Source organism: Acromyrmex echinatior, chromosome 13 (assembly GCF_024713525.1).
Source record: "Acromyrmex echinatior isolate Ae372 chromosome 13, ASM2471352v2, whole genome shotgun sequence".
NCBI classification, from domain to species: domain Eukaryota; kingdom Metazoa; phylum Arthropoda; class Insecta; order Hymenoptera; family Formicidae; genus Acromyrmex; species Acromyrmex echinatior.
The window spans coordinates 7,940,156-7,966,631 of NC_141864.1; the positions used below are offsets into that span (position 1 = coordinate 7,940,156).

Here is a 26,476-nt window from a genome sequence, read left to right on the forward strand (position 1 = left end):
CAGCATAGGAACAAAAGCATAGGAACAGGGAATAAAAAATTTCAACTTAGACCAGAAACCATGAATAATAGAACGCTTTCTGATAGGAAATCTCTCTAGTTGAAATCTTTTATTTCCTGTTCCTATTGTCTGTGCTTTTCATTGTGTTTCCAGCTTCAGGTGCCGTCCCATGAGCAGAAATTTCCGAAACGGAACAATGAAACCAATCACAATTGCAAAAAAGAAAGCAGAGTAATGATTGCAGAATTGTGATTGGTCGCGCTGTTCCGTTCCGCGCTGTAAATTTCCGCTTATGGAACGGCATCCTCAGACTTCTCTGCTTTAGGTATTCATAATCGATTCTTATATTCAAGACTGTCTTAAGTATAACTATATACAGTAGTAACAATACGAGCAAACGAAGGGTTCAGTTTTGTTCTGCGCATGCGTTAGCTGTAAAACCAAGAATATGATGGAGCGTCATAGCACACAGTTAAAACTATGGCGACGATGAGACACAATAAACTACAATTGAAAGCTGAGCGAACATTTTGTATAATTATATATTAAGGTGTATAAAATAGGTGGACTCTCTTGTACTTTTGCTACATGAAAGTGGCAACTACTAAATTTCTCACTTGCTTTAAATGATTGCCGTACGTGAATAATGCGTTAATTCTGATTAAAATTTAACCTGGAAGGGTTTGAAGAGTGATACTTTTCAAATATCATATCATCAAATAGATTGTGGCACCATCTCATAAAAGATTTACCAGACTTATCAAACCACTCTTGTATTACAATAATTAAATAAGTAAATACAATTTTTCATTGTTTTATCATTTTCTCTTTCCCTATCCTGTATCCTAGGCAACACAAATTTAGATACATGTCCAAAACTGGAGCATAAGATATCTTAAAGATTTATGTTACAACGTCTTAAAGAGATTTTAAGACGTTTTATGTCTCAAATATATCTCAAATTTAAATATTGTGCTATCTGAAATTGTCAATAAACTGTTGTTAACTTATAAATATCATGTTTTATGATTTCATAGCTACTGTATGTAGTTGTATGGTACAATCTTAAGATGTCACGAACCAATCAAAAGGTCGTATTAGGCCGGTATTCGTAGTCTGTTCTTATTTTAAGATCGTCTTAAGTAATATCTTAAGACGCTATTGCGGCCCTCTGATTGGTTCGTGACATCTTAGACTGTATCACAGTATATACAGTAGCGCAACTCTCTCCTTTATGTTGAGTGCGCATGTGTAAAATAACTAAGTTGCTTTCCCTCTTTTCCTCCTTTTTTTATTGCTCTCTCTCTCTCTCTCCATTTAAATAAACGTTTCAATGTTTCACTTAACATTTGTCTTTTAAATATGGTTCAGAGTAGAAATTTAGAGGAAAATATTACGTGTATTGTCCATTTGGTAAAATATTGTGTGAGAAATCTCGAAAGATTGGTTTAATCTTTGTGAAAAAGTGATAAAATAAAAAAGTGAATAAGAAATAACATAGAAAATCGAGCAAGAAAGATTTCTTTTTATTTATTGTATTTTAAACTTATTTTTTGGACATATATGTATATAAATTTCTTTTATAGCTTTCTCATAATATTTTCATAAATATATAATTACATAATATTTCTTTATACAAATATACATTTTTAAGTTAATTTAATATTTTTCCTAATTTTTCTATATTTTTTCTATGCGCACTTCATTTTGATCAACATTAACATCAAAGGTGCCGACGGAAAGTTGCGCTACTGTATATACTGTGACTATACTTAAGAAGATCTTGAATATAAAGACTGTGTCATCTTCGAACATACATAAATGAAAGCATTGATTACACTTGCTCATGGTTCTCGAATGAGAAACAGACGCATGTGCTTTACCAACATTTATCGTTATCTCTATCTTTCTCTCTCGCACAGACTTTTGCAGCGCTCTATTTCTCTTCTGTTTATATATGTTCTAAGCATGGTATACAAAAAAACTTAAGCAGTAAAACATAAGCAGTAAGCGAATTGACCAATTACAGTAGAGTCTATAAAAAAAAACAAGATTTTATTAAAATTTTTAACTATTGTATAATAATATAATAATATTACATCCTCAACTTTTAAAGAAATCAACAGTTATTATTAGAATCAAATCACAGTTATTATTATTATAGAATCACATCAAATTGTCTTAAGTTCAATCAACGAGTAATTAAAATCGAACAGTTTTTTAAACACTCATCGGTGTGTCGCAATTTGTACAATTTCGGTGTATCCACCGAAATTTTCTCTTAATTTCTAGCAAAACCGAAATCAAACCGAAACTCTGATTTTTTACCGAAACTGATCGAATCCGAAATTGAAATTGAAATTTCGTTAAATCTCGAGCATGGCCGCTCTCAGGTTTCTCTGCTTTAGTACAAAATGGTTGAACTGATTGATCAATATGGTATCATAAAAGATAAGAGTATGCTCATGCGCATAAAAAATAAGAGTATGCTCATGCGCATGACAGCGCATGACTTCAGACAATTGATCAATACGATATCAGGGTATAAAGACAAGGGTATGCTAATGCGCATAATAGCTTCCGAAAATTGATCAATACGGTACCAGGATATAAAGATAAAGGTTCTTTTATAATGTTCAGTTGGCAATTTCGCCACCGTATGTTAGCACTATCTATGTTCCTTGTCATTTAGTATTATTTTTGTTCATATCTTCTTAAGTTGGCACGCCTTTCTTATATATTGGGTCATCTAAAAAGTATCCGCGGTTTTTTGACCATCAACACCATCTAGTGACAAAAACCGCGGATACTTTTTAGATGACCCAATATATATGTATATAGTCTTTTCTTCTCTCATCATTTTTCTCTAAGTTCAAAGGAGATATTTTTTTGTTCCATCAGTTACAGAAATATACAATCGTACGTTTTTTTTTGGTGCCAATCTAGAATCAGATTGTATTGTACATTTATTGATTCACCTGATCACCTTCGCGCTTAAAAAAAAAGCGCATAAAATACCCGACATACTATGACATACAGCTTCAATTACAGTATCTTCAATAAGATTCATTTTTTAATATGATTTCTCGTCGCTAAATTTAAATAACTTACACTAAAAACGTGTAATTTCAAAGAGTAATTTATTTATACTATTTATACTATTTTATACAAAAGTAATCATTGCATATATGCGTTGATATTAACGATATTATTCAAACTAGTTTTATTTATATTCTCGCCATGGAGGCAGAAATTGCGAAAAAAATTTGTATAATGAAAGATGATTTTACAATATATTTTTTTAATAACAATTAATACTTTTTTATAAAAAAACAATTCACAACATTTACTTGGAAAAATACGAGGTTACCTGAAAACTCTCTTCACAAAACAAAGAAAATACATATTTAAAACGATTATTTAAAATTCTTATCTAATTTACTAGCTTAGTCAACAAATACTAATATATAATTCCGTTTTTGAACATACAATACATTGTATAATCTTCTTTCTTCGAACATTATATTATTTATATTTTATTGCCACAAAAATGTAAACATAATTAGAGATTCTTTAGACGCTTCTCTGAACGCAAAATTCACTCATTCAGACGACCCGTGACGGAGACGAGACGAACGATATTTATTCGTAGTAGTCGCGACGCTTGCATGGACGATGATCGATTCGACGTCGCTGCGCTTTGGCGCGATATATTGGTGTTATTTCTAGGGCGATTCTATTTCCAGAAGGGTTGTCTCGCGGCGGGAGGTTGCTTTCCCAACGACGCGCGATGGAGACAAGAGAGTATGTACTGAACCGCCAAGGGTGGCGCATCCCTATACGCTCGCAGGATCAATCCTTTCTATGGTCATAGAGCATAACAAGTAAGTCCTTCTAATTTTTCTTTTTTTTGCCATAATGATTGGAAAATATCAACAATTTTATTTTTATATAAATAAATCGTTTCACGAATTTGTAATATGTATTTTTAATATATATATAATATAATATTATAATGATCATTAATTTTAATATTTTGTTCTATTATATGCCTTTATCAAAATTTTGTGTATTTTCGGCTTTTTTATGCATATAAAATTTTATACATATAAAAATAATTCTTTTTCTTTAATTTTAGTTTATTTATAACATATTTTCCTTTTATTTTGACACATAGTGATGTATTATATTTGCTCCGATACTACAATTATCGATAACTTTCAATTATGTCCTTTAAACATACGCTTGCATTTAGCGTACGATATATTTTCTAATGTGCGCCATGGGCTCTCAGTCAACAGTTTTCAATGAAACTTTTCTAATCACTTCTAATTCACTGGAAAAAGAGATAATAAAATTATAAACTAACTTTTGTAAATGTTAATGGATATGGTAAAGAACAAAAATTCCAGCTATGGACTGTTTTGCAGTCAGATATAAAGGCAGAAATAAAGCAGATTCTGAAAAACAATGAGGAATTTATAGTTCGTATTATATATTCATATTATATTATTTCTTTTCAATGAATTATTCAATGGCTTCTTTATTATTTCACTTGCATAATACATTTGCACACACGAATTTCTTTATAGGTGCAGAGCAAGATAATACCGATCTAAATCATGCATTCGAGTATGAATAACGATATATCGGCCTATCAAATGACCATTTGGCCACTCATGCGAATCGTCTCATGCGAATTAATGAAGAAATGAAAGCCTGGACAGAACTCAGCTCCGACTCTACTGATTATGACGTAGTATGATAACGGAAATTTAAACAGCAAATTATTGCAAGTAAGTTATATTTAATATTTGAAATGTTTTCGAGATCAATTATATATTCCATTATTTCATACTCTTTTTTTCTATAATCTTCAAACTTCCCAATCAACCTTTATTATTTAGATAAATATATTTAATAATAAATATATTTAGGTCGACAGATTTGGGTAGCGATCATATAACTTTTTCTTTAGAACAGAATCGTGAAAAGTGATTTTTATGTACATATACACAAATACATAAAAAAAAATTTTCATTTTTTTTCACGTTTCTGTTCTAGAGATAAAATTACATGATTGTTACTTTGATCTTGATTTATTATATGAATGTCTTGATTTTCTACAAGATTGAGTGGAAAATTTGATTATGAAGAAAAGAATATGAAATAAATGGAATATATAATCCATTTCGAAAAAAATCATATAATTAACGAATATATATCTGTAATAACAACTTGTTTTTAATAATACTGTAAAATATTATTTCTATAAGATGAAATAATATTTTATAGTATTAAAAAGAAGTTAAAAACAAATAATACTAATTGCTCTGATAATATGTATGTATTTTTTACTTTAATAAATTTTGTATACCAAATATTACAATTACTGAAAATAGTTTTATGTTACGTCATATGTCGTCATATATTGCAATAGTAACACTACCGGTTCAGCAGTGACAGTATAGCATATCAATAGTGATACTACTAATGTTAGTAGTGACACTAATGTTAGCAGTGTCGGAATGTGCAATGTTGCAAAAAAAGTTGACTAGTTTCTAATGTTTGAGAGTTCTAATTTTAAAATATAATAATATTATTTTCGGATGTATATAAAGTATACTTTGCTAAACGTTCAGACTACAGCAAAATCGTTTCTTTTTTATGTATGTAAATCGGCGGAATAAACAATTTATGAAAATTTGCAGTTGTATCAAGATTCTATTCAACAAATCCCTGAAGAAGAGGAGAGCTTATATATATAAATGTGTAAATATATGTTAAAAATTTATAATTTGCATATAATTGAGGTCAGAAATAAATTTTTTGGTTGAACTGAATTTTGAACAGAAGGGATGGCCGATTTGATAGTGAACGCTCAATATTTAGTAAATTTTTTTTAATATGAGTATTGAAAACTTGCAATTTTCTATACAGCTTTTATCCAAGAAATATTGTAAATGTCTTTAGGATATTCAGAGGATGTAAAAGTGAAATGCAAATATTTCGAATTATAAAATACCCAGCAAACACTAAGTTACATGTAACGTACATGTTAATTGTAATTTCCTACTTAATAATACAACTCTAACGCGCCTCTAATATAACTACATTATTCGCTATCACGAGTTATCATATATTATTGAAGATCTATTGTTACCAGTAGCTTCTGTATTCATGCTTCCTACTATATTTCAGCAGAGGGCGTATTTGTAGATCATTTAGTGTGCAGTGCATAGTGCCTTCGTTAGTTTTAACATAATTAAAGTTCGGAAATAGTGAAAAAAAATGAAACATCTCATCATTTATCTTTTCGCAATCTTTGTCAAGATTACAAATGTGTTTGCAATCGAAGGTATTTAAATATAAATTAATCATTATGCTTCTCTGACAAGTGTCATCACAGTTATGACTGAGGAAATTATCTTAGAAAATCTTAGAAAATATAATTCATGAAATTTTATAATGCATTCTCTTACATGTGCAAGTACACGTTCAAGGACATAGAATTAATCATATCGATCACACTCAAACCGCATATAATAATTTTAAATGCTGTAATTTTAAAATGATATTACAAAGTTTAATAATAAATTTTTCCCGCACATTTTACGGAGGACAAACATTTTATATAATCAATTTTTCCATTTGTAAAAATGCGAAATTTCTTTTTCGGCAAATTAATGTTTATTTTTAACATGTTATCATATCTGTTTAAACAAATATATCTGAAATAATGAAGATATATCATCACTTTTGACGTAGACAGCCGACACTGGCATGATTTAGCGAACAAAGAACTAAAAGAATCTCTTTCGTATCATTGGAATCTAAAAAAAGCGAAAAACGTGATTCTCTTTGTGGGGGATGGAATGAGCCCCGACACTATAACGGCTAGCAGAATTTATCGTGGTGGTGAAATCAGTCAACTCGCCTGGGAGCATTTTCCTCATATTGGAATACTGAAGGTCTCGGGATTTTTATGAAACGTGACATGTATTGTAATTAATATATTTTATATAAGATCTTCGCGTGTCAAATGTATCTTTTGTTGATAATGTAGACTTATACCACAAACCAGCAAGTCCCCGATTCAGCTTCCTCCGCGACCGCTCTTTTCGGAGGAGTCAAGACGAATTATGAAGTTGTAGGAGTAGATGTGAATGTGGAATTGAATAATTGCGAGGCAAGCTTGAATGCGAATTATCACGTGGATTCATTCATAGCATGGGCCCAAGCAGCTGGTAAAGTCACAGGTCGAGTCCGATTACAATTATATTCCGACTTTAGAAAATCTTAAAGGAATCCTAAAGCTTTATATTAACCGATTAAATCGTAATTTTTGTATAATAATTATTTTCTTCCTCTTTTACAGATTCGAAAATTTTTTTCTAGCATCAAAGTACACGCATTAATACGTGTCTGTCAGGTGGAATTTATGCCGAGAACGACAAAAAATTTTTCTTAAGATTTCAATTTCAAAATTTTTGTTCTCAGAATAAATTTCATCTCACAGACACGTCGTATTAATGTGATATACTTTAATCCTGACAAAGAATTTCCGAATTTGTAAAAGAGAATTTTAAAAAGTATGAAGTTCTTACAGAATTTCACACGTAATTTTAGGAGAAATATTTTTTTCTACGCTTTGAATCTTAATTCTACAAACTTAGTATTGTTCGTTCAAATAATCTGAATCCCGTCTCACATTATTTTTAATCTACAAGCTGTAAAATTTATATCAAGCAAATGCTAACCTCAGGCAGACGAGATACTATTAACAATCTTATGGAAATTCGCGTGCCTGTTAAAATTTAAGTGATTAAGAATAAGAGTAATATGGTACTAATTTCATAATTTATTAATTTCATATATTAGGTGTTGGAATTAATTCGTAGCGTTTTACAAGTGATGGGAAGTACTTTCATTAATGTATTTTTTAATGCTCATGTGAAATAAATAACATTCTTTCATTAAAAAACGCTACGAATTAATTCCAACACCTAATACATGTATATATGTTTAAAACTTAATAACTCGATTTTTACTTAAAGTTATGATTTTAATGATATCATCTGAGTTTGATTATCAATAGAGATGATAACTGCAAAGAAAAAAATTGTAATTTTTCGACAATATATAAGCTATTATAGCATTAAAACATACTTATTTATACAGCATTTATATAATAAAAAATCGCGAATTTAATAATGTATTATTGAAATATTTATGTTAATAATCATAAATTTTTATTAATTGTCGGTAAAGTCATTGTTTTTCAATTATCCCCAGGTCCTTCGAGCCCCATTGATAGTCATGAAAATTTACCCAAGACCAACGGTCTTTAATAGTATGTCGATGGTGCCTCAGGTGACAGTTTTACGTGTCAGAAAAAGTGAATTTTTTTATTTTTTCTGATTTTCTTGTAAAATTGTATTTTTCAGATTTTCATTTTATGCGTTCTTTAATCTTGCAAAAAAAATTTTGCAAATCTGTGAAGCCAATTCGGAGATTTCTCCTAAAACATAATTATGGTAAAACAGGACGATTTTAGGAGCCCCTTAACGATTGCCTATGCATAAATAATTGTTTAAAAAAATTTTTTTTGTTAAATTTTTGCGATTAATCTTTTCGTAGTATTAATTTATACAAAAATATGTTTATGTATAAACTTTATATATATATATATATATATATATATATATATATATAAAACTATATATATGTCAATTAATTCTTTTAAAAAGTTTAAAGCGAAAATAAAACTTCCGTTTTAAGTATTTTTGTTTTAATTGTAATTACTAGTTTATATTTTTATAAAACATGACATAATTAACGTACAGGTTTCGTGACGAATACCAGAGTTACTCATGCCACTCCGGCGCCGCTTTATGCTCACTGTGCAAATCGCAGGTGGGAGTGCGAATCCAAAATGCCTAAAAACGCTTCTGGCTGCAAAGATATCGCTAGACAATTAGTGGAGAATGAACCAGGGAAAAATATTCGAGTAAACAAAGAACGAGATATGTACTTTGTTTAATTACGAGAATAATACAATGAATAATAATACGTTTACCTTTTTATAGGTAATTATGGGTGGCGGTAGACAGGTGATGAAATCTAACGTGAGCGCGAGCGAATTTGATCCGATAGATACGTGGGCTTGCTACAGACAAGATGGTCGTGATCTCATTAACGAATGGATGAGAGATAAGTCTGATAGAAATTTAGCTTATAAAATCGTACAAAACAATGAAGAATTGTCCCGGGTTGATATCGATAATGTAGATTATCTACTCGGTATTTTCGCCAACGGTCACATCGCGATGGATTGGAAACGAGAACGAGATCCGAAGGGACAACCGAGCTTAGAAGAAATGACTGTGATGGCTTTACGAATTTTACAAAAATCCAAACAAGGATATTTTTTAATGGTACAATTATTATCTTGGATAAAATTATAAAAGAAATTAATATGACTGCTCTTCCAGGTCGAAGGTGGTCTAATCGACTTCGCTCATCATCGCGGTCATGCCGCTCAAGCGCTGTTAGAAACTGTTCGATTTTCGGACGCCGTTAATACCACTCTTAGAATGATCGACCCCGATGATACTCTCGTAATAGTCACGAGCGATCACACGCAGTCAATGAACTTCAACGGATACAGTCCTCGAGGTTCATCCATTCTAGGTAAGATGCACTGAAAGAAAAGTGTTTGATATTTGTGATTATTACTATATTATACAATTATAATCACAAATATCAAAATTGTTAAAAGCTCCATTTTTATATTTATTACTGCTAATGTTAATAGTATAATATATATAAATTATAATAAATATTAATAGAGAATGGAAAGTTACTTTTTAAAGATAACAAGTTACAGTTACTCGTTATCGAGTAAAAAAAGTAAGTTACCGTTACTAGTTATCAATTTTTAAACTCGTTACAATTACCGTTACTTGAGAAAAAAACTTTTCATTACTTTTCCGTTACTTTTTTAAAATCGACAACTACTAATCACAGCGGATGAGTGCTTAGAGATTTTCTATTCTCAAACTATAAGTGACTTATGTCCATCAATCGAACCGTATCCAATCGTGTGTAAAGTAATTGTAAAACTCATTACCTTTACTAAAAAAATTGTAACTACGTTACCATTACAGTTACCAAAAAAAAAAATAACGCAGTTAGCAGTGATGTTACCAAAAAAGTAATTTGTAACTGTAACGAGTTACTTCCATTCTCTGATTATATTTACAGTTCTATATATATATATATATATATATATATATATATATATATATCAAAAATACGTTGTTGGCTGTGAAACCTAATAATTTATACCTATATAATCTTTTTATTGCCAGTTATATTATATAATTATTTTTTAGTATGCAGAACTATATAAATATAATTATTTTTACTAACATTATAGCAGTAATAATTATAAAAATGAAGCTGTTAGCTATAATTATTTTACCTTGATTATATTATACAATAAAAATGGAACTTCTATTATTATAATTATACAAGGAAGCTCTATTTAAGTCATAAATGTCAAATATTTTTTTCTCAAGTGTGTGTATGAAATTTTTTCGGACTGTTTATTCTCATACGAGAATATTTCAGGAATCGCTCAAAAATCTAAATACGACGGGATACCGTATACTACATTATCCTATAGCACGGGTGGACCAAACAATGTCGCTTACATCGTGAGTGATGACGGTCAAATCAAGAGAATCAATCCATCCGAATCGAACACTAGTGATTTTACTTATAGCCAGCAAGCTACAATCATATCGGATGAGGCTTATCACGGCGGTGGAGATGTAATTGTATACGCTATAGGTATGTTTAATTAGTTGTTACGAAAGATTGCAGTTAAAAAATATAGTTAAAATTTATAATAGATATTTAATAGATCCTTTAATAAAGACAATTTCTTTCCAAATTTAATTCGGCAAATATGCCGCTAAAGATAATTCATCATATCACTATTGTTTTGTTAAAATTATGTCGAAATTAATTGTGCGAACAGTTATTAATATTTTAGAAAAGATCAGAGTTTCTGCATTTATTTTTATAAATATACTCGTATAATTGCAGATTACAAATTTTATGAAAGATTCGTCATATAATTTCATAAATGTTATCCTAATATCGGAATTAGGTGCAGAACGCAAAATAACAGTAACATCACAACACATATCATATATTATTACAATATAATTTCTCACTTAACAATTAATATAAATGCAATATAACACATATTGTACATAATAGTTACATTAATAGGAAATTGTAACAATGATGTAGTATTATTGTTAGTTTGTATTCTGCAGATTTAAAAACAAATTAATTCTACTTCTAGTGTTAAATACTTTGAGTTTTCTTTATAGGACCGTATGCCCATCTTTTCCACAGCGTGCACGAACAGAATTATGTTGCACATGTTATCGCATATGCTGCAGGAATCGGCGAATATTCTAACAATGCGGAAATATCGCATTATATTCTGTATCCAGTTGTTTTATATAGTCTGATCTTATTAACTTTCGTGTATAAATAAATCAGTGAAGATAAATCATGAAAGTATTATCGATTTTTTTATTTTCCATAAAAATCAATATCGATATGATTGCTAAAGGCATGAATCTATACGCATAAAATAACTCTTATCATGTGTAATTAAGTGATATTGCAAGTGGTATTGTCTGTGAAATATCACTTTTGTCCACATCATTATAGATTAGAGTAACTTTCAATGGCCACATCAGGGTCCTATCCGTTTCTTCTTGTCGCAACAAATCGAGAGATAGTTTTACAAATCCACCTTTTTTATATACATACACATATATCATTCGCACGTTTATTTACAAACATATATTAAAAAATAATTCTCAGTCTTACAGATAAAGACACTCGCAATACTTGCGTCATCAAGTCGTAGAATGCAAACAGTCCTCCGAGAGAACAATTAAGATTGTGCTTCCGCTTAAAAATACATTATTGCATGTATACATTATATATAGTTTATAAAAATGTCTTCTTTACAGTGTATTCTATACATTTTCAGCTTAATTTTAACAAGTATAAAAAAGAAAAAATATATGAAATACATATATGAAACCGATGATCGGAAATTATGTGAAAAAGGAAGAGCTACGTCAAGATGGAAGAAGTTATCGAAGTTTTACCAATGCGAATGCGTCAACATATGTTAATGTTCTGTCGTTATGCACAGAAGGTAATATTTGATATCGTGTAACATGAGAAACACGCAAATGCGGACTCCGAATGCGGTCTTCTCTGTTCTATTGTCTTTAGATGACGAAGCAACGGTGAAAACGACGGAAGATCACTGCCCTCTTTTTCTCTCACAATTCTTGATGCCGTGCAGCACAGCACCGTGTAACAGTATTTTAAGCGCGATACCGCCGAGGAAGAGCACTGAGGTGACCAGGAAGATGAAACCAGGGGTATACTTGCCAAAAATCGTCAGACTACATAAGGCCGTCATTTGAAAGACGAGCAGCAACGGAACAAAATACACGGCCACAGTTAAATAGCATGAGTGTTTGCGCTTCGGCTTTTTAAACCTGTTGAACCTTGCGACAAGTTTAGTAGAATCGTTATTCGCTTCTGGAATTGCTTTTTGCACTTCGGCTGGTTTCTTGATGCGGATTTCATGTAGCACAGATAGACGCAAATTCTCGTACGTGATCAGGAGACTGATCGTGATCTCCTGAAGAAAATGGCTGAGATAGACGTGCACTTTGCGCGCTAGAGGATGCGACTTGGAATTATCGAAAGAATAGAGAAGATATGGTAACAGATTGAGATTCTGACAACAATGGCGAATCTTCTGCATCGACGCGTGTCGGAATAACATCGGTGGCCCGCTGTAGTTTCCATCTGTTATTGGGAGAGAAAAGAATACTTAATCATGATATTATGTAGTTACTATCATTCACAAACCAAAAACATTTTTACATGATATTTCAACTACATAATTTTTTGTGATAAAAGTGAAACCGTTGAGATATTATTGGATAAATATGTGTCCCATTAAAAAAAGGATATTTAAAATTATAATTCGATTTAATAAAAGAAACATCTAAAAAGGGTATTTAAAATTATAATTCATAAGATTCCTGCACGTAAACCTAGATAATGTGGAACGTTCTTCAGCAATAACTGGAATGTTCCACGCTATTTAAGAAAAAAAAGCTGGGACTGAGAAAAAGATAGATGAACGCGAATGTTTTGTTTATTTACCCTTAAACATATCGGACACTCGTCTAACGAGAGTTGGTTTCCTCTTTAGGCCATCTTTCTGTTCCATGATCTCAGACGTCTGTGACATTTTAGCACGATGTTCGGAGAATATGTTTAATACCTATCTGTGATCAGAGATCGATGCTATTTTTCTGTCTTCACGTAAAGCTTTCTTCCCTCAGGGAATATACTCGGAATATATCACCTGAAAAAATAAGCGCATTAATGAATATAAACCTAATTGCTTTTTGCACTTGAAAAATATTATATTATTACATAAAGTATTTAGTGATGACTATATAAAAAAAATTATGTAAGTATAGAAAAAAATTAATAATTGATTAATAATTGTCGCTAAGAATAGAATACATATAGTTACAGAATAGAAACATAAATTAAATAAAGATGAGATTAACGAACAAAATTAATCGATTACCGATCTTTGGTGACAACTTTTGATGAAGATCACCAGTGAGCGTTTCGACCAATACTGAAAGATTCTCGTCATTCGCACTCTCGAAGTTGTATAGTTAAAAAAAAGGCATCACAATTTGATAGCCTGTCGACCCGAGATTAATTCTTTGACGCAAAAATTTCTCGCGACTTAACGATTGTAAGAAATATGCATGTATTGTTTGTCTGATTACAAAATTTTTTTTCTTGAAATTGTTAGGTGAACTATTTTTAAAGCCTTCAATTCTATATTACATCTTACACTGAAAACTTGCAATTATTAACTAAAATGTTTCGTATTTTAAACTTATATGACAAGAACGTTTTGCTAAAGTATCTAAAAATTTAGCTGGACAAAAATTTGAAAACGATTTCGTTGAACTATCAAAATAATTATACATAGATATATATAGGACATTCAAATTGATTGCTAAAATATAAAAGCTTTTAATAACATTTATCGTTAACGCGTTCGACATATTTTGATTTAAATTATCTTGAAGGTTCACAACATTATTTTTATATCTGTATTTAGGTAAATTTTTAGACACTTCATAAAATTGAATAATTTAGTCGGGATTCATTATATCGAAACTTTTTCACATAAATAGATCATTTCGCGAAGCTACGATCCGATTATAAATTGTCCATATCAAATTAATAAAAAAAATTATAAATGCTATCTAAAAAAATGTTATTTGTTAAAAACGAATTAGTTAAAATAAATCATACTTTAAAATATATAATATTTTAAATAAGCAATAATAAAATAGTGCGACTAACAATTATGAGAAACATGCATGACAGCTTGCATGATTCAATTTTTTTTTCTTGACACTTTGATTTAATAAATTGTTTTTGAAACCTTTTAAAACTAGACTATATCTTACACTGAAAACTTGAAAATTATAAAAAATAAAATTTAAATATTAATAGAGTTCCATATTTTTTGCAAATTATACTTTAAATAAGCGATAATATTTAAAATAACGTATATGTATGTGCATTAAAATTGTATATAAATAATGTAGAACAAAGTTTGAACTTAAACATTGACTACTAATTCCAAGTCGTTTAAATTAAACTATATTAAGAATAAATCGACTAAGATTATTTTTTTATGAATGTTCAAAAATTTTTAGTACAAACTATAAATGCGTACTTATTGTAATTGAATTTACTAATTTGTCTCATTAAAAAAATTGATTAACATATTTTATAAATTAAATTATATATTAAATAACTGAAAGTATTATTGAGTTTTAAAAATCAAATTATAATAAAATAAATTAACTATGATAAAATAATTCACATAAATAATTTCTTTTGAAGTTAATAATTTGAATAATAATAACGAAAAGAATATTCTTGTATACGTAATAGTTTTAATGTCTCATATCTTATTACACTGAATTAATGTACTAACAAATACTTATACCATATTCATAAATTAAAAATCAGAATATGCTATATATAAACAGACATCTATCTGCGATGCATTCCTAGCATGAAACATAGTTTCGATTGACCTCGCTTGAATTGGCGCAATTCACTGAAGCAACATTTTCAAATTAGATAAGAGTGGAAATTCTATTAAAACCAAGATCTCTATATTTCTCATATAAATATTTTTATAAATATTTTTATAAATGCGTGTAATTTCACATAGAACTCACCTTGATGTTAGTGTAATGGAGGATTTGGCGTCTATTTCTTAATCACCAGGAAAGTTTGTTTCGGAAATAAATGAAAGCTAACTGTACTTCTTGTAGAGATTGAAAACTATCGGAAATTCGCGAAATATTCCCATCCTTCGCGTCGTTTCGCCAAACGAACATTCACGATTAACAATATACAACACGTGAGTGGAAGAACTGCTAGGTGGAGTATGGTTGCGTCTTGATGTTTGCTCGACTACTGAACCGGCTGCGGGCGGTTGTCTAACAACTACCGGACGATTAACCACCTCTACCGACTCCGAACTTATGACCACGATCAGCTACACGGAGCATGTTGGCATGCTCCGAGTCAGTCCAAAACGGCAATTTCCATCGGAGCTGATGCTGTATTGGTCGATGGCACAAAACTCAGAGGGTCGAGATGAACTTTCTACATAAATACTAAGAAAAAGGAAAAAGATCATCGATGCGAGGAAATGCGTGCACATCGCAGAGACGAGGCTTTCGACATACACGCATTTGTTCCTCGCCCTCGACCTCTGGAAGCATAGCTTGATTGATACCCTCATGGCATTATTGGTAGAATTATACTTTTATGCAACGGAAACAAAGTTTGCATCACGATAACTTCAATTATTTTTCTGCAATTGAGCGAAACTCCTTCAGACAGTATAATTTTGTTAATGTAAACTTTCAAGTTTAATGTAAATTTAATGTAAATAATTTTACTCTGCGAATAAAATTTACAGTGCATAATTTTTTTACTACAAAATTTAAACATTTATATTAAAAAATTATGCATTATTAATTTTATTTTTTCAATTGCAAAGTAAAAGTATTTTCATTAAATTTACATTTCTGTCAAAAAGTTTATAGTTTTATTTTGCAATAAAATAAAATTATAACTCCTAAACCTTTTCACGAGATTTCATAAGTTTTGGAATCATTCCTATTTATTTCATAAAAATATATAATGAATTTTTCCTAAATATTCTAACTACAATATACATTTAACAATAATAAAGCGAAATTCTTCCACAAGAGATTTTGAGAAAATATATAAACAGAAAACATGTATCTACACAACAGTTAAATATTGCAAAATAATTAAATAAATCTGATTTCGAAGTATATTAAATATTAAGATACGTTTTGCAAAGTTTTTTAAAGGATACTTTCTTGTTTTAATGTTATTTTTTATTGCTTTCTTAGAACGATCTTTTTGAAGTAATATGAATACCCCGAAACTAACCAGGCAAAACCTGTCCTGAAACGAAAACCACAAGCATGTTTGACCATTGATTGTGAGATCAAAGATTGAAAACTCAGGGAAGTTCTTGCGTAGGGCTGTCGGTATCGATCGTTGAAACACGTGAAAGATGCGTGATCACGTGAAAACAAAAGAATAAGGAGAAACAATTTCACTCTAAGTGTGATACGATAATGATATCGCTGATAATTTTAGAATTTTGGTAAATTGAAATAACATATATTGCTTTCTTAGAAAAAAAAGCAATACGTATCATTTCATTGACCTCGCTTTTTTCAAGGTTGCTCGACACGCATCGAGTGTGACGCGCTGCGTGTTTCCAATGACTGTTCGATGGAGAATCTTCACATTTCCAGACTGTTTTATAATGTAGACAAAACAATGTTGTTTTAATGATAACTTATAAATACGGATGTCACATTTTTTTCTCATCAATCTTTGACTTCCGAAGCGTGACATAAAAATCAACGATGGAAAATTCCGATTAATCTAATTTTGATAGAAGCAACTCTGTTCACATGTTTTATTCAATATTGCAATTTACATAAACATAGTACACAGCATATGCTCTTAATATAGTACTTACAAAAACGAATAGAGATAAGCAATTAATTCAATATAAGAAAAAAATTCAATATTGAAGCTGATTAAAATATCGTTTAAAACGGCATAAAAAGGCATGTATTCATAACGTGTTCATAACGTATGAGATTATTTGAATTCATTTGCGACTCAGTAAAAATTCCATTAACGATTTTTTAAAAATAACTACATTTATTCGCTTAAAAGAGCTAAGTAATGTATCATCTATTTATGAATTAAATGATTCAACCGTGTTTTGACTTGTATATTTTGTCACCACAAAAATACACATGAAGAATGCATTCAAAATATTTTCCATTATCTGATAATGTATCATATGGCAGTTGTATTAATTCTCTGACGCATCGAGTATTTATGCACGTAATCGGCTTTAAAAATGTGCACACCTTGCTGGCAGCAATTTATCATTCGATATCGAAAACATGTGCTTTTTGTTCTGAAAATGTTGGATTGAAAGTAAGTCTGCGTGAAATATCGAAGAAAAAATTTTACAAATTGTAAGTCTTGATACAAATTTCAATTTTCTTCATAATTTTTTTTTAACTAAAAAATGCGATAATAGAAAAATTCTAAAAATTCTATAAATTTTGCTATTCTATAATTTTATAAAAAAAACTTGTAAATATTCATTGTAAATATTTTATGACGAATTTCGTTTTCTATCGACATCAGTTTTCTACTTATAGGTAGTGAACTTTCCCTTACATTATGCTATTCTATTTCAAAATCAATAATTTTCCTCTTTTTCACTTTTACTTTGTCGCCTATGCGCGTTGCTCTGCGATGTCGATCATTGCACAAAAACATTCAATGCAGAAAGCACTGGTGAATCTTTTTGAGCATTGCGTTTTTTCTTTTGCCATTTGCAATTCGTGTAGATCGAATATTAAATTAATCGCAATTCATTATCTGGTCGTGTGCTCAACATGAGAGCGAATGCAGCTAATAACATTCTCATTGGCGTTGAGAAAAGCGGAAATGATGTAATTCTAAACAAGGTCGGTACTTGCAAAAGCAGTTTTCCAAAAAAAAATCGTTAAAATTAGAATTAATCTAATAGTTGTTTATCATAGTTTAAATTTATAAGTTATCTCATCGTGTTCATCACGTGTTAGTAAACGCAAATCTAATTTTTATTAGGATAAGAAATTACAAATAATCTATTGGTAATTTAATCTGCATTGAGAATTCTTCATGATATTTTTTTTCCATAATTATTGAGCAATTGAATGAAATGTTTATAAAAGCTATTTATTGCGATATAAGTAACTTTTTTAAATATTAAATTTAAGATTAAAACAGCTTGAAATTCCAGGTCATTCCTTTCTCTTTTCTACAATAAGAATTGTGACGAAGTCAAATTACGAAGTCACGCTTGCAACATGTGCACTCGTCTTGACAATTCCATTGACCATCCGTCTTCATCACGAAATGATCACGTGTTTAGAAAATTCTTATCCACAACACAGGCTTAGCGGAACTTTGTAGTTACATTGGCACAATACTTTTTATTAAAAATTTTAATTTTATTATGCCATATGTTGTTATCTCTTTCTCAAAAAGCATTATTTTTTATTTTTCGTCAAATTTATGTAATAATATAATTCAAAATATGCGTAACTTATTTTTGTCTTAATGATAAAGAGTTAAATTTTACTTGTCTCTTTTTATTTCATTAAAATATATATTAAAACATTAACAAATGATTATTTATTTAAATATGTTTTAATTTAAACAATGTAAGGAAAACAACGATAAAAACGAACAATAATATGGAACAAGAAATAAAAATTAATCAAATTATTTATTCTCTCAAAATTTAGAAGAAAACAAAAATCATTTTGACGATATAACTATTGTAATTTTCATGTTTGTAGATAAATAAATAATATTATCGATAAAGTTGTCATAAAACAAACTTTTTAATACATAGCTCTTTTGTATTATTTTCAATATCTGTTGTCTGTTCATTTTTAATTACGATCAAAATCAATTATGCTGATTTTTCATGAAAGGAATAATAATTAATTCAAAAATTTTATCACAATATATTTTTTGTATACAATAAATTGAAGTAATGCTCGATTTTTTAAATATAAAAATGTAAATTGCGATAATTGTAATGTAATGTAAAGCAAAGAAAAATTGAAAGTCATACCGCTTTATAAAGAAATCGATAAAAAATTAATCATAGCAAATGTAATGCCGTAATGCACCTTTATATATTCGTCTAATTTTTCATTTTTATCTACTACTCTTGTTTTTCTCAATGTATCTCTTTTACTTTATGGATCATTTCTCACTATGATACATTTGATTGACTCTAATAGTCAGGATGAATAAGTGTTTAAACGAGAAGAGTATACCGCTACGGACGTGGTTAGAAAATTTCAAAACAATTTTGACTGACTTTATTAAAGTTGATTTCAACTGCGAAGTTACGTAAATCATTGTGGAATTTAAATTATCTACAATAGAATTTTTTACTTGGTATAAATGTGATCTTATCGAAAGTTTCAAAGTGACTAGAACAATATTTGCAATATAAAATATGTATACTTAAAATTAATTAAGGAATAATTTATTATAAATTGTATAATTTTATAATCATTGAGAAATGAGAATACCCAAATAAAATAAGAACAGGAATCTGTGACATGTGTATACATATAAATTTCAAATTAATTTCATCTTTTTTTGGCTCATTTATTTTTAAATCCTATCTTAAAAATGCTTTGTTGACGGATTTTTGCGAATGCAAATTTTTGTTATCTCAATTATAATAATTAATTGAAAACAAAAGCTTGCGACCGAGCAAATTAATTAAACAGTCTCATGATTATTTCGTTCAGAATGTCAAGAAATAGATTAAAAAGTTATAATAAAGAAACTGTCTGTTAAAATTCATCGAAAGGTTGTGCGCTTTGATATTATTTGTTCTGGAACGATCTTTTTCTCTGTATACTAACTTTTTCAAACGCGTGACTCTTACATAATTGAATGAATATAATGAGTTTAATATTGTGACTAATATTTTTTGCAAGACTAGGATTTTTTATGTGCGAAAGTGCAACGTCCGCATCAAATATGACATGACGAAATTGGATTCCCATTATCTCATGAAAATGCTGAATAAGAACGATCGAATTGAGAAACGCGTCGATAAGTTACGATACAGATCGTTCCATCGTTTTAATTAATTAATTAATATCTCTGTTAGACTTTAGACCATTAAAAAAACCAAAGAGTATATAATAAAAATCGCAAGCGTAGATTAAAGGTAATAATTGAACGGAATATAAGTAGAGATATCTCAGTTACTATAAATATTTTTAATTTTTACTTTTTGAAAGCAAAATCACAGCTACATATACGATGTGGTTTCATATTCATTAATATAATAATAATAATATTAATAGAGCCTACACATTCGCCTTGTAAGTTCAAAAGTTACAAAGTGGATGTGATAGGCAAAATTTCAAATAATAAAAATAATAATAATAATATATAGAGAATAATACATAGAATAATACCCGCATGCTTGCCGTGTAAATTCGAAGGTTACAAAGCGAGCGTGACGGTCAAAATTAAACAGTAATAATATTAATATAATAATAATAGATAAAATTATATAATAGCTTCTTCTGTCTTAGATCCATACATGGATATTTTAGCACTAACGATCATACAATAGAATCTCTCTAGCTTTTCTCGAATAATAATACGCTCTACTGGGGTATACTGTTTCGCTTTATTCTTATCTTACTACTGTTGTCGTTTTCGGACAATGACCACGTTATTATATATGTATATCTCATATTATATATTAATATATATAATATTTATAAATTATATATATTATATATATAATAAAGGATTCATATTTATAAGGCAACCATACATCGTTGTTACTAAATCTTTCTCTCTCTCTCTCTCTCTCTCTCTCTCTCTCTCTCTCTCTCTCTCTCTCTCTCTTACTCTCTATTTTTCACTCAATATTTAATCAAAATTTACCTCTCGCAATTACATTCCAAGCAGATAAATTTTGCTCATTCTCATTCAACTATTCCTATTATTTTCTGTTCACTCTCTTTTCTTTTTCTCACACGATCCCTCGATCCTAAATACTAAATAAATATTATACAGATTTGTCTATCGACCACATGCTGAATCTTCCATAGTCCCGCGCAAGTGTCTCTTGACTTAATATAGCAAAACAGTACTTCGATTTTTACAGCGTTTTATGGCACTTGTTTAATGGCTGGACTCTAGCCTCTCCACGTTCCCGATGCGAACGATATCTTCTGAGAAACGATACCTTTTTTTTATTTTCTTCTTTTGCTTCTAGGATTAATATCGCGTTACATATCGTTGATACGACACACGATACCACAAGATCGACAAACTTTCCTCACGATTTTTAAACTGCCGCGTAAAGACGACGCACCGTCGACGTGGACAGGATCGATGACTATCGACTTGTTATGGAATGCTACTATTGTAATATTTTAGGAAAACTATTAGAACATTGAGATCCTCGATTCACTTCCGAGGGCTCAACCGATCGAAATGTAAATCGGTTTCCTTAGAATAATCGCGATCGATCCGTCTCACTTGGTTGTTACGTGTTCAATGAAAAATCAGTAGTGTGAAATGAAAAATCATAAGAATTAAATGTAATCTTTTAAATTTTAATATTTCGTGAACTTTACTGTTTGTATTGTTGCTTCGAAAATTTCACTAATACACTTTTTTATAATTATTAGGTTATACGGATGAGACTTTCAATTAAATAAACAATTTTGTCATTATTTCTCAAGATTTGATAATTTATCTTATAATTATTTACCTCACAATTATTGTCGCTACGTAATTAATATTCTTCTGCAGATAAAAGTACTGTCAAAGATAAAATACGATTTTTTATTACAATGTTTTTGATATGTGACATTTGATGAAATTTTTTATACTTAAGAAATTATTTTCCCGGGTTTTGGACTTTGACAATAACAACGCTTATAAAAACGATATCTTCTTGTGATTTTAAATTTATAGTCGACCAATGTCTACTTACAATATACATAAATTGAATTAAATGTTGACTAATCACTTAATGAAAAAAAACAGTCGTGGCGATATCTTAATTAGGAGCAGACACATTCTGGTGACACAAAATGTAAATGTCTTCATGATATATTCAAAGACTAAACGGTCAAAAGTACTTTTTGCTGTTGTAACATTGTGTGAGAGAGATTATTTTTACTGAAAATGTTAATTACAGCATACGCGCAAACAAATTTCACATCAACAAATTTGTTGAGTGAAATGTTGAACACAATTCCAAGAAATCTTTTGCAAAATATTCTATAAAATCAAATTTTAATGTGAAAAATCAAGAAAGTTCTCGGCGATGATAAATTATTGTGTAACACATTAAATATTTTTTTCTTTTAAACAAATTATAGACATTTCATAAAAAATGTAAAAACGTTAGAAAATGGCCATTTAAATATCGGCGACTACACTCTGCGGCATTTTATCTAGTTGTATCTTTAAGGCACTAACATCTTCCATTTACTATTAAATCTATGATCGTTTCTCGGTCAGTCAGTTAAAAATCAGAGAAAAATCTAACTTGGGAACATTTGATATAATCATCAAAATCGATGATTGTTTTAAGAAATTGTTATCTTCAGAATTAACGATCTTTCAGAATTAGAATTCAGTCTTCATTTGATTTATCGATGTAAACGTGATTAATTGTAATTATAGTAATCTGTTCCGAAATTCGATCATAGTTACAAATGAAATGTAGGTCTAACAATGTGATCTGATTATCAATTTATGCTGCTATATTGAACAAATAGTTTCCTGCATATCCATTGTTCGTTAAATTGCTAAGGCACTGTTCTACAAAAGTTCGGAAAAGGCACCTCAGCGTATCTCTCGCCGAGCAGTCGCATAATATTTTTTTGTGTATTATGTTTACTTATCCGCCGAGAAGTTATGTGTATTTCTTTTGGTTTTCATGTGAAAACATACGCGCTAAGCTCTCCGGATACTCTCCTTATCGTTCATCCGGTATTATTATCACTTTCTGTGCAAACGGACTGTATCTTGTCGCGAAGAGATAAACTTGATTAATGTAAAAATTTGTTCTGTCTCTTCTTTATTCATACACAAATCTTCAAGAGACATTCTAAAGACGTTCAAAATACGTTCTATATCTTAAAGATGTTTTTAAGATATTCTTCGGATAAAGTGTGTTGTATGAGTAGTTACATCTAAAAACAAGAATCTTGAGAAAGAAATTCTCCAACGAAAAAAATAAAAACAAATGAACAATTTTTTTCTCACTGACAACGAAGATATTTTTAATACGATAAGAAGTATACGGCGAGATTATATACGCGAGAAAATAAATTATCAAATGAAAAATGGAATCGCATCAGTGTTTGTGCGTGCTTTAGAAATAGAAGAAGCGAGAAATCTGTTCCTTCCTCTCAAACGATTCATACCAATTACAATACATATATTCTATACACACATATATTAAACAGCTTTGCATTATGTCGATCAGCGACCGTTTTTTTTAAAACATATTTGAATATATTTTTTCTTTCTTTTATCTTCTTTGTCCATATAACTTTCCGCATATAACTTCTATCTCTTCAAACTCTTAATTATCACGTTCTCTAATTTGATCGTTCAACGATCATCACACTTCTTCATTCTTCCATTTTTGTGTTTCAACTCACAGTCTTTCTAATTAACATTCAATTTATCAATACTAGTTGTAATATTCATCGCCCTCCAAAACTACTTCTTTTTATTTCGCCTAAAAATAAAAATAATCGAAAAAGACTAAAAATTTTAAACAAAAAATTTAGTTTTTTTTATTTAGAAATATATATTTTTTAAATATTTAATGCTATCTTTAGCCTAAAATTCAATTTTTCAAAAAATTTCTGTATCAAGATAGCTATAAATTAAAATGTAGTACAATGACTAAAGTGGCGGTGGCAATGGACACACTTAAAGTTAATAATATTTAAAGTTATGAAAAGTAATAGAGATATAAAATTCATTTTTTATATCCATCGTTAAAATGCTTTACATATATTATTTCAATATTAATAACATCGGAAAAATACAGATAAAGCATTTTAACAATGGATATAAAAATGAATTTTATATCTCTTGTGTAGGATTTTAATAAAAAACAGTATTTTTACGATAAAAATCTCCTTTAATTGATTTTTTCTTTGAAGCTTAAACCCGTTCTTTCTCTAATTTCGCCTTTACTTATTGAGTTATAACCGATCATTGTCATTGCACAATCAAACTCTAATATATGAATTAATTAAATAAATAATTTGCCATTACTAATCGAAAGACACATACAAAGCAACTGTTCTGAAAATTTTTACAACAAATATAAAAGACAATCAGAGAGATAAAGAGCACTCAATATTGTAACTATTATTGAATCTTCTCGTTATCGAATGCGCAATAGGAACGCTAATATTGCCGACATAACGCAACAGGCATTTTTTAATTTTACAGCCTAGATGATAGGAAAATGATATCTTTCTCTCACTTCTTCAGTACCAAAGCGAAAGATATGACAATCGCATTAATCCCTACTATCTCGCAATGCATACAGAGTATCAATTGTCGCGTCGTCGACTTGCCACTTCATATTACTATTTTTCTTTATTCTTTACGGACAATGCATTAAACTATTCTATTATCTAGATTGTCATAAGGACTTCACGCGGAGGGTACACAGAATGACACTAACAAAGGGAAAAATGTACAAGGTACCTTTTTTCTCCTATTAAATATTACAGTTTGTCTTTTTTTCATGCTAAAGCTATATTATAGACTTGTCTTCGTATTATTGTCTTAGTGCTATGCCAGATTCTCGCATTCCTCATTCTCGTTCCCGGTTCTCAAGATTTATGGTCCGGAAGAATTATATTTTGAGATTCGACTACATAAATCTCGTAATTTTCGATTGAATTTATCCCGTATCAAAGTTCTTATTTATACGTGGAAGCGTTTACTAGAGTCTGCAAAGATTGCTTGATAATGCGTTTGTTTCTCCGATTCTTCGCCGGTTCACCTCAGTGTTTAGACTCTATATACAAAAACAAAAAACAAAAAAAGACCGAATCACCTCAACGTTTTCTCGACGTAGCCACAGATACCAAACGTATCTTGATTCAAAGCTCTCGATTTAATAGTACTCGTTCTGAAGATAAACGTTATTGACTAGCCCCCTACCGGTTGCCACTAATTATCCATATTACCAGGAACGTTGCTCGATCATGAATAATCGAGGTATTCAAGTATTTTTTTCGGGGAATGTCTATAGGGACTAGGAATTTGTCTTTTAAAGGGCGTCTTCCGAAATTTCGCGGACGACCGTTTAGACTTTCTTTTACGCGGGACAATTATCGACGGTGGGTATCGAGTTGCGACAAAACAGTTGACTAGTCCCCTACTGGTTTCGCTCGATTTTCCACCTAGTCGGGAGAAGAATGGACAACGCCATTCTCTAGGGAATGTCTACAGGGACCAAAGTAATGCTTTATTCGGGCGTCCTGCAATGCGCAGAAATTCTACGGGAGATCGTTAGGTGTCCATGTGTCGGTATTTGTGCGCCGACATTTGCGCCAGACCCAATACCGCATATTGACACTGCAAACAATGATAATGCGTCTGTTTGCCAGAGTGTTGACACTGCACAGCTCCACACGGTTGACTGGGCGTAAACTTTTGGAAACCCGCCGCTGCGATACTGTCCAGCTTGGCATGTTGCCGCCGATGAGCGACCACCTTATTCGTGTCAGTACAGACGAAGTCGCACTTCAAACAGTGAAAATGAGACGCCTTGTTCTGCATCGATCCGAGGGACGATGTATACGCGCATTGAGCCCTGCCACATGGCACATTAGCCCGATACTGCTGGAAATCACCTCCCATCAAGGTATCTAGCCGTTCATGTCTTGCGGTATGTTGCACAAATCGAGTTTTGTCGCAGAACGAATAGCCGCAGTCTTGACGCATACAGTGGAAGTGAGTTTGATGTTCTCTGTAGCCACAATGAGGATACCTGCAGTCCTCGTTGAATCTGAATCTATAACAACGATAAAATAAAACTGAATTTTCAACCAAT

At 30.3% G+C, this 26,476-nt stretch overlaps 3 protein-coding genes across 9 annotated transcripts in view; 1 reads left to right on the forward strand and 2 right to left on the reverse strand.

Moving 5' to 3' along the window:
* The first annotated feature begins 3,122 nt into the window (after positions 1–3,122).
* On the forward strand, positions 3,123–11,601 carry LOC105148707 (Alkaline phosphatase 12). Of its 5 annotated transcripts, none has more exons than XM_087412868.1 (11): positions 3,130–3,884; positions 4,413–4,484; positions 4,593–4,796; positions 5,712–6,358; positions 6,769–6,971; positions 7,067–7,259; positions 8,847–9,010; positions 9,090–9,437; positions 9,495–9,693; positions 10,636–10,857; positions 11,409–11,601. In XM_087412868.1, the coding sequence occupies exons 4-11, from the start codon at positions 6,292–6,294 to the stop codon at positions 11,576–11,578; spliced, it is 1,566 nt and encodes a 521-aa protein (XP_087268994.1). In that variant the 5' UTR covers positions 3,130–3,884; positions 4,413–4,484; positions 4,593–4,796; positions 5,712–6,291; the 3' UTR covers positions 11,579–11,601. The 5 variants fall into 5 exon arrangements, with proteins under 5 accessions (XP_087268995.1, XP_087268994.1, XP_087268993.1 ...); XM_087412867.1 differs by having other exon boundaries at positions 4,431–4,484; XM_087412869.1 differs by lacking the exon at positions 4,413–4,484 and having other exon boundaries at positions 3,123–3,884; positions 7,067–7,247.
* Position 11,602: 1 nt separating this feature from the next.
* On the reverse strand, positions 11,603–15,701 carry LOC105148706 (hypothetical protein). Of its 2 annotated transcripts, none has more exons than XM_011060589.2 (3): positions 15,417–15,701; positions 13,288–13,492; positions 11,603–12,924 (listed from the first exon to the last, which is right to left on the reverse strand). In XM_011060589.2, the coding sequence occupies exons 2-3, from the start codon at positions 13,373–13,375 to the stop codon at positions 12,368–12,370; spliced, it is 645 nt and encodes a 214-aa protein (XP_011058891.2). In that variant the 5' UTR covers positions 13,376–13,492; positions 15,417–15,701; the 3' UTR covers positions 11,603–12,367. The 2 variants fall into 2 exon arrangements, with proteins under 2 accessions (XP_011058891.2, XP_011058892.2); XM_011060590.2 differs by lacking the exon at positions 15,417–15,701 and adding an exon at positions 13,724–14,329.
* Positions 15,702–19,977: 4,276 nt separating this feature from the next.
* Positions 19,978–26,476, reverse strand: part of LOC105148708 (zinc finger protein castor homolog 1) — a 101,287-nt gene continuing 94,788 nt past the window's right edge. For both annotated transcript variants that reach the window (XM_011060594.2, XM_011060593.2), the window contains one exon: positions 19,978–26,437. In XM_011060594.2, the coding sequence (XP_011058896.1) occupies positions 25,933–26,437 (505 nt within the window). In that variant the 3' untranslated portion in view covers positions 19,978–25,932. The remainder of the gene's footprint in view (positions 26,438–26,476) is intronic.

Coding starts and splice junctions, on each gene's coding strand:
- LOC105148707 (XM_087412868.1), top strand. CDS start 6,292: ATGAAACATCTCATCATTTATCTTTTCGCAATCTTTGTCAAGATTACA. Junction 9,011..9,089: donor AACCAGGGAAAAATATTCGA/GTAAACAAAGAA, acceptor ACCTTTTTATAG/GTAATTATGGGTGGCGGTAG. Junction 10,858..11,408: donor TGTAATTGTATACGCTATAG/GTATGTTTAATT, acceptor TTTTCTTTATAG/GACCGTATGCCCATCTTTTC.
- LOC105148706 (XM_011060589.2), bottom strand. CDS start 13,375: ATGTCACAGACGTCTGAGATCATGGAACAGAAAGATGGCCTAAAGAGG. Junction 12,925..13,287: donor AGTGTCCGATATGTTTAAGG/GTAAATAAACAA, acceptor TCCCAATAACAG/ATGGAAACTACAGCGGGCCA.